Raw genomic sequence first — 15,621 nt, forward strand, 5'->3', positions numbered from 1 at the left:
CATTTAAGTGCCATTTTGCTGTCATGAGAACTTGTAAATGTTAGCGCTCTCGTTCTGTTCATCCGCTGACACTTTGAATCTGAATAGTGTAAAGCATCCATAGCAACCCATAGAGCGAAGCTGATTGGACGTGCTGAGATAAACATCTCATAGTTAATTTGCTCCATGTCTGTGAATGCTTCATCCTTGGCAACTTTACCAAGCCATTCAACTGCTCTGGCTGAGCTCCAGAAGTTATCAATGAAACCAAAGTGACAAAGGAAACAGGACTGGTTTAATTGTGTGTTGAAACAAACCTGTGCATGTGTGTGTGAGTAATAGAGGGCAATGTAGAATTGATTATATTTAGACGAGCTGATGTTTATTGGTATTCATGTCGATTGGTCTGTAGGTATTACATATCGTTCCTTCTAAGCAGTCATATTTAAAATTGACGATGAGCCCAGACTGCAAAAACTCCCATCTGGTCTCTTAGTATACATAAATGCTGCCTAACAGAGAGGATCAAGGGAACTTTCCCCCATAAGCTCACTAACTAAATTATTTCAAGGCTTTCCCTTGGTTGGATATTTATCTTTGGATATTTAATGGCCTGGGGTTCTTTGGTCTTGATAAAACCGTGTGATGCTCTCTGCAATCGGATTATACAGAAAAAACAACATTAAGCCCATTAATCATAATTATCAGACTGATAAAAAATGATTATTCCTCCACCAGATCTGAACATTTAATACAATTACCAAGTTATCAAGAATAAAATGTACAATACTAATGTATCAAACTTGTTGAAGTTAAGCTAAATGATGGATGTACGTTGGACGTCTTTTATTAAACGATAATGAAATACATTGATGAGCTTTAATTTCACCAAGTACCTTGTGACGATATAAATAAATATTTTTAAATTAATCAAATATTTTTTTCATACTTAAATTAATTAATTTTAAAGGAAAACACAGTTTTTCAGTATTTTACTATGTTCTTACCTCAACTTAGACGAATTAATACATACATATCTTTTTTCACTGTCACTTTGAATCTTAGTACAGGGAGTTGTGAAAGTGTTAGCATTTAGCCTAGCCCCATTCATTCCTTAGGATCCAAAAAGGGATGAATTTAGAAGCCATCAAACACTTCTGAGTAGTTACACGAGTAAGTATGGTGGCACAAAATAAAACTTTTGTTTGGAGCCATAGGAATGAATGGGGCTAGGCTAAATGCGAACACATTCAATAAGCACTGTACAAAGATTAAAAGTGCACGCATTGAAAAAAGATAGGTATGTATTAATTAATTTAAACTGAGGTAAGAACATAGTTAAACATTTTTTTATAAAATAATTTTTTCCTTTAAATTATAAGAATTAATCAAATACCTATGACGCAAATTTTTTACCTGACGGGAGGGGTTCTGGTAGACCAATTACAGCGCTGCGGTCCGCGTAGAACAGACGAACGGTTAAAAATTTTGCGAGATGCACGTCAGGCTACACAGAGCTACGCACAGGCTACGGATAACCTATGGCGTAGCTACGGCGTAGTATACGCACGACTATAAATTGGGCTTTATTTGGGCGGTGCTAAAACAGTGGCTCGATGACTCACTGGAGCCATCGAGAATGGCCCCGCCCCTAACACGGTCAAGTGCATCCATTCAACGCCCTATTCAGACCCCTAGATACTAGCAGTAGTAGAGCGACGCAATCTCAATTGTAATAAAAGCTTGCCGACTTCGGGCAACACGAGTGAAAGTGATCGTTGGCGACTGGATGGGCGTGTCCAGCGACACAAGAAAGTAAAGAAAAGTTTAACTTCATGCAAATGATGAGTGATTTTCGGCAGTGACTACCAATTGAAGCGAAGCAGTAAAGTTCATGTCATCCTTCTCATCAGTTACTGGAGTGGACGGAAGTCATTTGTTTATGACAACCAGATTTAGAAACACCTCATTGAAAGAGACGGGCGAGAGACAGCAAGAACATCTCTGGTGGTCTAAACAAGAGACCTCAGCAAGCAAAAACCGAGACAGCCATAGACCAATATAGTCTATCAATGAGTATCCCACTTCTACCCTAAACAACCTTGAATTTGGCAACATGCCGTTTTTGCCAAAATATCTTTGAGAAGTACTATATTTCATAATGTACAGGTAAGCGAAGTCAACGGGTGTTCAAGGTGTTTGCTTTTATTTGTTCTAAATGTATACGCATTGTCTATTCTTGGGCTATGGATAGACGTCTATTTTACTGACAGTCCAAATTTTGCCTTGTTTTACCCAATTTGCTTGCTGGGACCGCTCAGACAAACTCTGTGAACACATATTTAATATCACTTTACACAGACTTTAAACTGAAATAACTCTCCTATATTTCTATCGCTTGTCACTTTACGGATGCTTTACTTCCCGTCTGAGTTATTGTACACTGATTGCAGGCACCGTGTCCCTCGAATAACCTTGGTTAAAATGTCTTGTTTAAGAGCACACTAATGATGACTCATCTCTATAACTCTTCAGTTAACAGTTTTATCTTTATCAGGAAGCGCTGTAGTTCAATTGATAGAGAATTGCATTACTCTCTCTCATACTGATAAAAAATGTGTACATTGAATGCCCTGTAAGTCGCATAAAAGCATCTGCCAAATGCATAAATGTAAATACTGTTGTTTTTTCCCAGTCCAGATCTACACACCTGGTTTATGGCTGTGGACGTTCCATTATCTCAATTTGTTTCTCTTGTCAAGTGAATATATATGGGTGATTCTCACGAAATCCAGACTTAAAAAGGTGTCCAGCATCAGATTTCTTTAAAAAGCCACTGAAGCCATTTTTTTTGCACATATAAGATTAAGGTCTGAACTTACTATAAACATTATTTTTAGGGGATTTAAAAAATATTTCCTATAGAATTATTTACATTTTTTAGATTATCATTATCAAAAATGATCATTACCGCAACATGATATTACATTAAATATATGCATTTACAAACTCATGTTTCGGTAATGAGAACTAAAAAGTTGTCTAGGTACTACGACAAACAAAATTTCAACTTTTATCTGGAGAGAAAAAATAAGAACTGCTTACCTGGTAGCCATCTTGAGTGTCACAGTCAATTATGTCCCTTCCAACAAGTTTTTTTTTTTTGAAAATATTAGTTCCTTGAGGGCTTAAACAATAATTGAAAATTGTTGCGGAGGATGAGAAAATTGGTCTTGGACACATTTATATTCCTTATTGTTGTCTCTACTTTTACCAATGATCACCAAATACCACATGTTTCTTTACTGTAAATGTTTATAGTATAACATGCACTGAAGCTTATTTTTAAATTATAAATATTTCCATGTCAAAGAACCCAAATCCAGTCATGGACATGTTGTGAAAATGAAAATTTTCTCCTTAAATGTGAAAAAAAAATTGGTGTGTATGACGTCATTTGAAATCATGTGTCAAAAAATAGTACATGAAGAGATGTTTGTAACTGTATGCTTCTTATTTTGATACTCTTACTTTGCATTTACTTTATCAAAATGTTTCATGACACCTTATAAGTCTTATTTCGCAAGAATCACCCATATAGGGCTCATAGTTCTTCCATTGTTATGGAGAAAAGCTATGATTAGTCTTTGTAGTGTGGTCAACACTACAAAAACTTCTAAAATCACATGCCAACTTGAGATCATATTTAACCCGTATTAGGATACCAAGATGAGCAAAACGACTTCATAAAAACAACCCCTATTTAAATCAAAGCAGCGTGTCAATGTATCAAACATGAGATGTTAAATTAGATGTCATTAACATATTTGTTTCAAATGGAGATCAAATTGATTTTTTTGCCAAAGTTATTTGCTATGTGTCTTCCAAAAAAAACATCCTGGTACTTCCACAAGTCTCCTTTATGGTTTCTGCAGAGATCTAATCAATACCTCAGAAGAACTTTTCTGTTTCAAAAGGTTCTTGGCTTTGAAAAAAGTTTCTTACTATAAAAAGGTAAGAAAAAATATTTTACTTCAGAACCTTGAATGGTTCTTTGGGGAACTAAAAATGGTTCTTCCATGGCATCTGCATGAGGAACCTTACCTGTGTTTTTAAGAGTGTACTAACTGTGCTCAAAGTATGAACGTCTGTATAAATGTATTAATCTCAAATTCTCATTGATCTTGAAAGGCCAAATGATCTAAGCTATGCTATTTGATCTGATTTAATCTTACTGTAATTTCAGCAATTGATTCATTTATGTTTGTATTTATTTAGCCAAGACTAGCAAACATAAACTCCCCCAATTCATTTTAATTCCTATATAATAACAGATCGGGTATTAATAGGAATGCATGTACACATCTTCATCCCATCAGCTTGCCACCCCAACCCACCCACTTTTTCTTGTTTCCATGGTAACAGAAGTTAAGGAAGAGAACCCTAATAAACGTGAAGATGTTGCTTCATTACTCCAGCCGTGGGGATACAGGAGGGAAACACAAGGAATAGAAGTACTTTATCTAAAATTAAATCTCAAATGACATTTTTTATAACTTACAGGTGAATTTAGCCAGCAGGCACTGGGTTATGTTTTCGGGTGTCTCAGAAAAATTTCCCTTACAAATTAACGCATTCATCACTATATCCAAGGCAATAAAATGGCAGAGTATTAGCAATTTACATCCGTAACATACCATTTATTTGTTTTTGTAATACAGTTGGTCATTTAAAAGCGCTTATATGGGCCCGGCAATTAGATGAGGGCACGATGAGATACGAAACCAAACAAGAAATTGCACAAATTCAGAGAAAGGTTAGATTTTATCATAATGGTGCTTGTCTTTGTAAGCACTATAATGACTATTGTTTATATTTTAAATAATAAAATAACCTAGAATATTATGTTTTAGATTCTTGAGGTTGGGATTTTTTTTACTTGAACCAACTTCAAGAACTTTAAAAAAAAAAGGGTCTATAAACATGTAGGGGTTAATAGATTAACACTGTGATTAGCTATATGAATGTGAAATTAAAACAATACAAATGTCATAGTTTTAATTAACTTTTCTTTGCTTGATTTATGCACAAAATCACTTAGATTTGATATTTTTGGCCTAAAAACTAGACTTATTTTCTTGGGCCATTTTGCTCATCAAGATACACTACAAAAAATTACTTTCTTAATTTTTTGTCTTGTTTTCAGTAGAAATATCTAAAAACTCTTAAATCAAGATGTATTTTCTTGATGAGCAAAATGACCCAAGAAAATAATACTAGTTTTTAGACAAAAAATATACAATTTAAGTGAATTTATGCTTAAAACAAGCAAAAATATCTGCCAATGGGGTAAGCAAAATTTACTTGAATTAAGTGTTTAAGAAAAAAAGAAATCTTATTTCACAGTTTTTTTCTTACCCCATTGGCAGATAATTTAGCTTGTTTTAAGGACAATTTCACTTAAATTGTATATTATTTGTCTTAAAACTAGACTTATTTACTTAGGTCGTTTTGCTCATCAAGAAAAAACATCTTAATTTAAGAATTTTTAGATATTTCTATTAAAAACAAGACAAAAATACTAAGAAAGAAAGTATTTTTTTGCAGTGTAAAGCATCTTAATTTAAGAATTTTTGTATATTTTTACTGAAAACAATATAAAAATACTAAGAATTTTTTTTCTTGAAAATCATTTTTTGAGGTGAATGATGAACGATACAGAAAACTTACAAATAAGAGATTATCAAAATAAAGATGATCTCAGATGTAAAGAGGCGGGAATTGAGAGTATAACATTCTCACATAAAAACCACAGTATTTACAATAGTAAACTGTAGTAATATTTCGCAAAAAAACCCTTACACAACACCAAAACATATGCGTGAGACATGATGGCGGCCCCCACAGCTTAAAATCAGTATTACATGTTTGGATTTTTTAAGTAATGACTACATTTTTATGCGTTTCTCTCAATTAATTTTAGTAGTAAAAGGCAAATATAAAGTATTAAAACATACAAGTTTTTATAGTTGAGGTCCCCTTTAACAACCCCATTGCATCATGACAATAAAGTTAATACATGCAGTTTAAATCCAGTTGTGAATTCTTCTTTAGGAATACTAAACAAAACAGTAGTCTTAAGATGTTCAAGATTTGAACACATTTGAGAGATCGCACATCTGACTTTCATTGTTTTTTAAGGGTTAATCTTAAGAGCTAAAAGATGAAGGTTCATGCAAAAAAATACCACAAAATGAAGCCATAAAAGTGGACACACTAGTTTATCAAGTCACCAATCATGTGTAGGATGTGATACATAAACCTGTGTACATAACCTAAGTATCCTCTTATAAATATCACCACACAAACTGTGTAGAAGACAAATGAAAGAGATTGCTGAATAAAGATGAAAGCTCAAAGTCTGTGTGATTTATGGTTAAGAAGAATTACTCTATCAGCTGAAATTATTTATCGCTTCATCTTTTCATCCTCTTTCCCTCAGGTTGTAATTTTTCATAACCAACAGATGATATCCATCACCTTTGGCACCTTGAGAATAATATGTTGTCGGTGGGAGTTATTGATGTATCTGAATTAATAAAGCTAAAAACTCCAGCTCACTTTGAAATGCTTGCTTCAATCAGGTTGAATGTTGCTATATGGTTTTATTCTTGCTAAGCAATATCATCATTGAGATCAATTCATATCTGTTCTTTCAGGTGCGAGGAAGATACCGAAATGCGTCTACAACCAAAGGCAGAACTAGTTAACATCTCAACCGAGTAAAACGCACAGGGTAGCTACAAACGTTCTTCGTAAACCCTGACATGGCCGTGGTTACAGCAGAGCCTCACACCCGGACTTCTATGTTATTATGGATCCTGTTCCTCTTAATTCCCATGGCCCAACTGAGCCCCAGGTACACCCCAACCCTGAGCGGTTCAAAGAGGGAGATCATCATAGATGGAGATCTGGTGATCGGAGGGTTGTTTCCAGTGCACGAGAAAGGCGAGGGAACGGAGGATTGTGGTAAGATAAACGAAGAGCGGGGCATCCAGAGGCTGGAGGCCATGCTGTTGGCTTTGGATGAAATTAACCAGGACAACCGCATCCTGCCTGGCTTAAAGCTGGGAGCGCATATACTGGACACCTGCTCGAAGGACACGTATGCACTAGAGCAGTCTCTGGAGTTCGTGAGGGCATCGCTCACTAAAGTGCATCAGCCAGGGTTCATCTGTCCGGATGGGTCAAACCCTGTGCCGGATGAAGTCCCTCTGGCCATCTCTGGGGTGATTGGAGGATCATATAGTGATGTCTCGATACAGGTAAGATAGATTTAAATTATTTTAAAAAACTATTTAACCCAAATATGAAAACCCAATGAATACATTGAGTAGTTGGCAAATTTGGTTTCCTACCAAACACAAGATTGGCAAAGATGGGAAACCAGCATAAACCACCAGGGACTGATTTAAGGGATAAAAACACTTTTTTTTTTCATCTATTTTTACCTAAAAAAAGTTTCGATTTGCATTCTTACATATACATGACTATGAAATGAGACCCAAAGTTCACATGCAGCACCAGCATCAGGTCAAAAAGGGATGAATCCAGCCCCTTGGGTTGTAATTTAAAAGTGCTGGGTGGTTCAGGGTTCCCACACCTTAGTTAACTTCAAATTCAAGGACCTTTTAAGGACTTTCCAGGTCCAATAAACTCGAATTCAAGGACTAAATGTGGGGACACATTTCAAGTGAGAGCAAGGTTACATTGTGTTACCTTTTAAGATACATTGTTACAGTTCCCTTTCGAGGGAACTCGCACTGCGTCACTGCGGCGACACTTTGGGGACACCTCCAGGGGTATGTGCGTTTGAATGTGTATATCAAAATCAACCAATAGTGAGGCTGAACGACAAAGACAGGTTGACGCGGGAGCCAGAAGTATATCGCTATCTGAAATATTGCCAAAGACGGCGTTACAGGAACGCAGGAAGTATGGCAAGGGAGACGCAGCGTCTCATTCCCTTCTCAGGGAACAACAGTTACATACGTAACCCGAGACGTTTTCATGTGTCAAACACAACTATGCAAAAAAGCATTTTGTTATGAATCAACATTCGTACAGAAGATAAAAGCATTTAAAGCGAACAATTTAGCACGTGTGCTTAAAAAGTCTAGAATTTTTATGATATTATCCTACACTATACAGGGAATAATATGGATTTTTTTACCAGAAAACTTCTTGCGTAAAATAGATTCAAGCACTTTCAATGACCTGTATCTATGCATGTAGATTTTCAAAAACTTCCCAGAGCCTTGAATTATTTCCCCCAGATTAACAAACTTTCAAGGATTTCAAGGACCCGTGGGAACCCTGATGGTTGTAACCCATTGTTGGGTAAAATATAAACACTTTCAGGGTTAATTTCACCCAGCGGCTGGTTTTGTCCCTTTTTGACCCAACACTGGGTTAAAAATAACCCAACATTTTTAAAGTGTACACTCTCAGATAAGGTACAAGGAGGACCAAAAGTTGTCACTGGGGTGGTACCAATAAGGTACACATCTGGTGCCAAAATGGTACATATCGGGACCTTTTTAAAATATATCGTCCCACTGACAGCTTTGAAACTTTTTTCTGAGGGTATAGTTAAACCTAAATCCTAATCACAGACAAAATCACATTCTGTTCAAATTTGCTGGCAAAATAAGTCGGAATGAGCTAATGTTCAAAAATTCGTTATTTATATTTTGACATCACTATAAATAAAAAACAATGACAGAGCTACACCTGTTTGAAGTTGATAGTCAGCAAAGTCATTTGTAAGATTTTTTTAGGGTTTAAAAACAAAATCACAACATCTATACCTTAAAATCACTGATAGCGGAATTATAGATTACCGTAAAAACTCGTAGGGAAAGCGTCATTGGCAGGGAAATGTTTTCTCTTAAAGGCGGGGTGCATGATCTCGGAAAGCCAATGGCCCTGTCCCAAATGGCGCACTTCATGTGGACTTTCGGTCTTGTGGCCTTAAATTGCGCGTTCTCGCTTAGTCTACGAGTCCGTAGGGTGTCCCATCTGTCATTTTTACGCTTTGAAGTGTGCTCATCAGCGCCTCCTTTGCCCCCTTGATGCGGTCTTCAGCGAAGCCCGCACTGCAGCAGGCTTCGCGCACTTTGCCAACCCAGAAGTCCTTGCGAAAGGGCAATCAGACCAATCAGGCGACGGAAGGGAGGAGTTCACACTGACGGGCAACCTCTCTTCCTATTTCCGGGGTGATGCTCGAGTCTGTCCCAAAATACGACTCCGGTGCACCCACGTGGACTCACATCAAGGGTCCCTAAAGTCTGGACTACGTGATGTCATCAAAGTGTGGACTCTGAGGAGGACCACAAGTCCGGAGTGTGCCATTTGGGACAGGGCCAATGTTGATATTTGAAATCACCTAAACAAACACGCCCCTACCTCAATAGAATGTGGACCTTCTTTTGATAGACCTGCCCCACACATACACAACCCAGGCAACGATGACGGTTAGTGGACACACCCCTTACTGCTGATTGGCTACAAGTGTGTTTTGATAATGACCCGACTCCAAAGTGTTTTTCAAAAATCATGCACCCCGCCTTTAATTGACAAGATAACTCGGGGAAAGAGTTAAGACATAACAGATTATATCTGCGTGCATTCTTGTCAAAACATATATTTTAAAACTGTATTCTGTGTATGTGTGTATATATCAGCGTCGCACGCTCACAGTTATACACTAAACGGCTTGGATCTGTCAGTCAGCACGAGGAAGATTGTTTTCATGTCTTATCCCGCTAAATAACTCTTTTAACTTCAAGCAAGTCTGTATTTTCTGATTCCTGCATGTTTTTAAACCGAAAACCGAATATCAGAAGCGCATGTTGAAGAACACACATATTTGTATATATAGATTAAGCATTTAAAGATCAAGATAAAGATAATTTTAGATGTTTAATGACTATTTAAAGCATTGGGATTGTTAGACAAGGGCTTAATGTAGGCTACTTATGAGAACCTCAATTTCAACCAAAATCAACATTTATACTTTCCCTTAGTTCAAAATTAGACAGTGCGCATTCCTACTCCTTTTGACAGCACGAGTCACACATACAGTACATGCTGTCAGCACAATAATATCTTAATACAGAAAAAACTGACCTCTGGCTCCTGGATGAAGCATCTGGACTCTGGAGAGTTGAGTCTACTGCCCGTTAATTACAGTTTTCTGCTTTAAAGCCGTCAATGTGGTGGCATAACTGAGCCCTTAATGCCCGACACCCACACTTCATTCTGTAGGAATCAGAGCTTTAATTGATATCAGCTGTGCTGGAATTTAGTGCACTAACCATCATACAAACACACTGAAGACAGATGGTTCAGATCTGAATATGGCATTAGGTCCAAGTCCAATTTCAGCCTATGCCAAATAATATTTCGATGATGTGATCTGCATTATTAAAGGGGGTGTGTCATGAGAAATAAGCAGGGATGCAAATATTAGATAGTATAATTAAAAAACTAGGCTCTCTGCTTTATATTTGTATGTGTTTGTATTTCTTCAACAAATAGTGTTATTAGAAAAGTATGTCTATAAATATAAACTATAATGTATTTATTATGTATATGTTCATATTTGGCCATATCAGATGTTTGTTGGCATGGTTATGCAATGCAACATCTAGGAGTGAGCACAAAGGAAATACTTCTGACCACATCTATTTAAGTTTATTTCACACCTATACCTCCCAGTCGCATGCATACATCCGGCATTAGACATAGAAGTCAACACAAACATTTCCTTTGCACAGAAAAGATAGACCTCACTTTGTGCCATTTTACTATTATATGTATACAAATAAATGCAAATAATAATCAGAACGGGGACGACAATACTCATGACTACTTGATATACTGTGCAAATTTTGGTGCCATTTCCCTACATTTCAAATGCTTTGGTGCACTAAGTTTCCCTATTTCTAAAGTAGACCACAAGGGAAAAGATTACTAAAATTATTTGTAATTATGATTTTACTTTAAGAATGTAGAATAGCTAAAGCAGACACTTAAGTGAAAGCTAACTTCCTTGAGTTTTAGTTAAAATTTTAAATAATTACACTTCATAATGAACCAAGATGTAAATCATGCTATTTATGAACTTTTAGAGAGCCGAGCAGCTTTTCCGTGTTGGCCAGTACAGCCCTGAAGAGACCAAGCAAAGCCCGTGCCACCTGTCCAACACTGGGGTAAAAGAGCTTGGATCGAGTCAAGCAGCCTGGAGAGCAGTTAGCCCAGTAGTGGACATGAGACGCTCTTGGCAGTTTCCCGAACAAGCATGACACGACTAAACATGAATATAAAAGAGCTCGCGCACATTTCCTCACACCTGTTTTTCACCCGTTGCCATCTGGATTGTGAGACGCAATCAGGCCTGACATATTACCATTCAGCGCTTGATGGCATGAAGCTTAACGTGTGCGTGTGGGTAATGGTAGCGGGAGGCAGAGCTATATCGAGTGCCGGAGTGGGTGGTGGTGGTGATGAGATTGGCAGACTATCCTGCTTATTTTCTGAGTGACAGGCTCCCCGGAGAGGAAATAAACAAAATCGCCACCTCAACTCGCTTGTAGCGTAATTCACGTCAGGCTTGATAGCTTAATTAGTATATGGTAAAATCTGTATTTGTAATGCACGTTATAAACAAACTTTTAGAAAAGTGAGGTAAATTTATTCTTACGTGACAGTTGCCTGGCGATTGGCCAGCCATGTTTTAATTTTCATCACTAGAGGTCGCTAAGCAACAACAACGGCTGCAGCTTGATGACGCTGTGAAAGAGCGTGAAATGATGTTGTAGTCTTTACTTTTAATATCGACAGGAATCGATCTTGAAGGACTAGCAGTTTAACGTATTGAAATTTTATAAAGTTTACATTATCATGTAAGACGTTAATACTTCCGGATACTTCTGCTTGATTGGCCAATGACATCAAACCAGAATGACCAACACCTATGGTTTCTAAAAACTAAGAATAACCCACACAACAGCACTGACACTTTGCTAGTACTTTGTGGATATACACTCACCTAAAGGATTATTAGGAACACCATACTAATTCAGAACTGTTTTAATTCTACGTGGCATTGATTCAACAAGGTGCTGAAAGCATTCTTTAGAAATGTTGGCCCATATTGATTATAGGATAACATCTTGCAGTTGATGGAGATTTGTGGGATGCACATCCAAGGCATGAAGCTCTCGTTCCACCACATCCCAAAGATGCTCTATTGGGTTGAGATCTGGTGACTGTGGGGGCCATTTTAGTACAGTGAACTCATTGTCATGGTCAAGAAACCAATTTGAAATGATTCGAGCTTTGTGACATGGTGCATTATCCTGCTGGAAGTAGCCATCAGAGGATGGGTACATGGTGGTCATAAAGTGTTGGACATGGTCAGAAACAATGCTCAGGTAGGCCGTGGCATTTAAACGATGCCCAATTGGCACTAAGGGGGCTAAAGTGTGCCAAGAAAACATCTCCCACACCATAACATCATCAGCCTGCACAGTGGTAACAAGGCATGATGGATCCATGTTCTCATTCTGTTTATGCCAAATTCTGAATGTCTTAACAGAAATCAAGACTCATCAGACCAGGCAACATTTTTCCAATCTTCAACCGTCCATGTTTGGTGACCTTGCGCAAATTATAGCCTCTTTCTCCTATTTGTAGTGGAGATGAGTGGTACACGGTGAGGTCTTTTTGCTGTTGTAGCCCATCCGCCTCAAGGTTGTGCGTGTTGTGGCTTCACAAATGCTTTGCTGCATACCTCGGTTGTAACGAGTGGTTATTTCAGTCAAAGTTACTCTTCTATCAGTTTGAATCAGCTGGCCCATTCTCCTCTGATCTCTAGCATCAACAAGGTATTTTCGCGCACAGGACTGACACATACTGGATGTTTTTCCCTTTTAACACCATTCTTTGTAAACCCTAGAAATGGTTGTGCGTGAAAATCCCAGTAACTGAGCAGATTGTGAAATACTCAGACCGGCCGTCTGGCACAAACAACCATGCCACGCTCAAAATTACTAAAATCAGCATTCTTTCCCTTTCTGACATTCAGTTTGAAGTTCAGGAGATTGTCTTGACCAGGACCACACCCCTAAATGCATTGAAGCAACTGCCATGTGATTGGTTGATCAGATAATTGCATTAATGTGAAATTGAACAGGTGTTCCCAATAATCCTTTAGGTGAGTGTATAATGCAAAAATCTTATATATTGTGCCTTTAAATCTCATATTGTAATGTTTTACAGTGCTTAATAAAGAGAAACAAGAAAGTCTGGCATGTATAGACATTTGGAGAGTTTGGCACATATTGAGTTACTCTCCTAGTAATGCCAGCCAATCGATAACCACCGTGTTTCTTTCATCTCTGTCAAATATTTTCTCACCCACAAAGTGACAGAATATATTATCATATTTTCCAGCACAAAAGAATACGTGCGGGCACCGAATTATAAATAATAATGACATGAATAATAGGTGGCAAAACGGATGTGGGTTTGGAGTGAGTATTGTCTGATGATTTGTATACTTTAAATGCATGAGGGGTCATTGTGTGGTAATATCCATGCATGTCGTTTTCAATGTGTGCGCGCGTGTGTGTCTGTGTTAAGGTCATTCATATGGAGCTCTGCTGTGCTCTGAGACACTGGAGATGTTAATAGATTGCAACTGCATGTGGTCTTGGGATGCCAAAACAACAGCATCGGTGGATGAGAACCGACATGGAAAAGGGCTTATAATTAATGCCAAAAAACTGCCAAAATCATTTGCATTTCCACATCATTAAAGAGAATTAAAATTTTATTGTAATTGGTACTCATTGAATGAAATAATTGCAAATTTCAGATCATTAAGAATCTATCTGTCTGTCTGTCTAATCTGTCTGCAATTTCTTTCTTTCTTTATTGGTCTGCAACTCTCTGGCTACCACAAAGACACTGTTTGGTTGATTAGCTTTTCCTGAAGTGTCCTGTGGAAAAACAAATGGTGCGTTTATGGTAATAGCTTGAAAAGTGGTTGGGAAGCCTAAAGCATCACTTGACCCTGTTTGGCCCTATAGATCACATTCAGGACAGCCTTAAATGCTCTTTATTTTAACTACTAGAACAGAGGCAGATTTGTGTTTGACCAGAATTTTACTAGTTTCAAAATAAGTATAAGCAATTTGTATTTTATGGTTAAAAATAAACAAAAACCCATAAACATACTTGCTCAAGCAAGAAGAAGGTCTCATTATTTCTCATTATTCACAGCGGTAAGCTTAAAATAATGATTTGTAAGTTGACCTATCAGGTCAGATTTTGCAGGAAATGTCAGTTGTTTTTCAATACATGTAAATATAAGTACGTGAAGAAACCTGCAAGGGACAGTAGGATTTACCCCATCTGGTGGTGAGATTGTATTTTGCATTCAAATGAATAGTGCTCTCTAGCGCCTCGCTTTTCCAAATGCGTGTTGCAACTACGGTAGCCGTTATGTACTCAAGGGCGATTTATAGTCGTGCGTAGCTACGGCGTAGGCTATCCGTAGCCTGTGCGTAGCCTGACGCGCACCTCACAAAATTTCTAACAGCGCGTCGGCTCTACGCGGACCACAAGCTCTGTGATTGGTCCACCAGAACCCCTCCCGTCAGGTAAAAAAACTGCGTCATAGGTATTTCCGTTTGAGACGGTGAAAACAAAGATGAGCCAAGTTGAGGAGTGATTTAACTCAAACTGCAACATAAGTCGCTGTTGATTTACTTCCATCATTGATGGTCTTCTCAAATTATACTCAAAAGTTGCTATTTCTTCTTCGTTTGTGGGTTAACTTGCTTAGCTTCTTCTTCTGTGACAACTTCTGCTGCTACTGTGGTTACACGCGTGATTACTGCCAACCAGCGGTTTCGCGTGTGTTTGCACGTCGACGCGGACGGCGACGCACAAGTATAAATGAAAACCGACGCGGAACCTACGCCGTCGCTGCTACGCCGTAGGACCTACACACGACTATAAATCGCCCTTCACTGATCTCAATGTCCGTTTCAGCTGGTTCACGTGTTCTGAATGAAAACGCGTTGTGGAAACGCGTTGGCAGGCTAGTGCTTTTTGTCCCTCTCTGCTATTATAGTTTATCAATACGGCGGAACAACATGGAAGCCTCCTTGGACTTACCCGTTCAATGTAAGTAAAGAGAAGAAATTCTAAGCTTACAAACAAAAGTCAGATCATTGTCAAAAGTCATTTGACACCAGTAAGGACCTATTTGTGAATAAAATAAAAATCCTACTTACAGTCCTTTAAATAGAGATGGTGATGAAGAGGCAAAAGTTACAGAATGTAGCTTTAATTTGATTGGATTTTTCACTGCTTAAATGTTATAATTAAGAATTGCGTATCAAGAATCATCAAATCATGAGCCTAATTTTTATAAACTTCCCAAAAGAAACCTCATGTTGTCTGCTGTGGGTGGTTGCCACTGCATTGTAATCAAGAGAAGTCACCGGCCGCCAGTGATTGTAATGCTTGCTTTGGACTTTTAGTTGCTAAAACACAGTTACAGCT

General features: G+C 37.9%; 1 protein-coding gene across 4 annotated transcripts in view; it reads left to right on the top strand.

Moving 5' to 3' along the window:
- The window catches only part of grm2b (glutamate receptor, metabotropic 2b), a 29,049-nt gene that overhangs the window by 2,299 nt on the left and 11,129 nt on the right, over positions 1-15,621 (top strand). For all 4 annotated transcript variants that reach the window (XM_065240962.1, XM_065240959.2, XM_065240961.2 and 1 more), the window contains exon 2: positions 6,699-7,304. In XM_065240962.1, coding sequence (XP_065097034.1) covers positions 6,807-7,304 — 498 coding nt within the window. In that variant the 5' untranslated portion in view covers positions 6,699-6,806. The remainder of the gene's footprint in view (positions 1-6,698; positions 7,305-15,621) is intronic.

The sequence above is a fragment of the Paramisgurnus dabryanus genome, chromosome 14 (genome assembly GCF_030506205.2).
Source record: "Paramisgurnus dabryanus chromosome 14, PD_genome_1.1, whole genome shotgun sequence".
NCBI classification, from domain to species: domain Eukaryota; kingdom Metazoa; phylum Chordata; class Actinopteri; order Cypriniformes; family Cobitidae; genus Paramisgurnus; species Paramisgurnus dabryanus.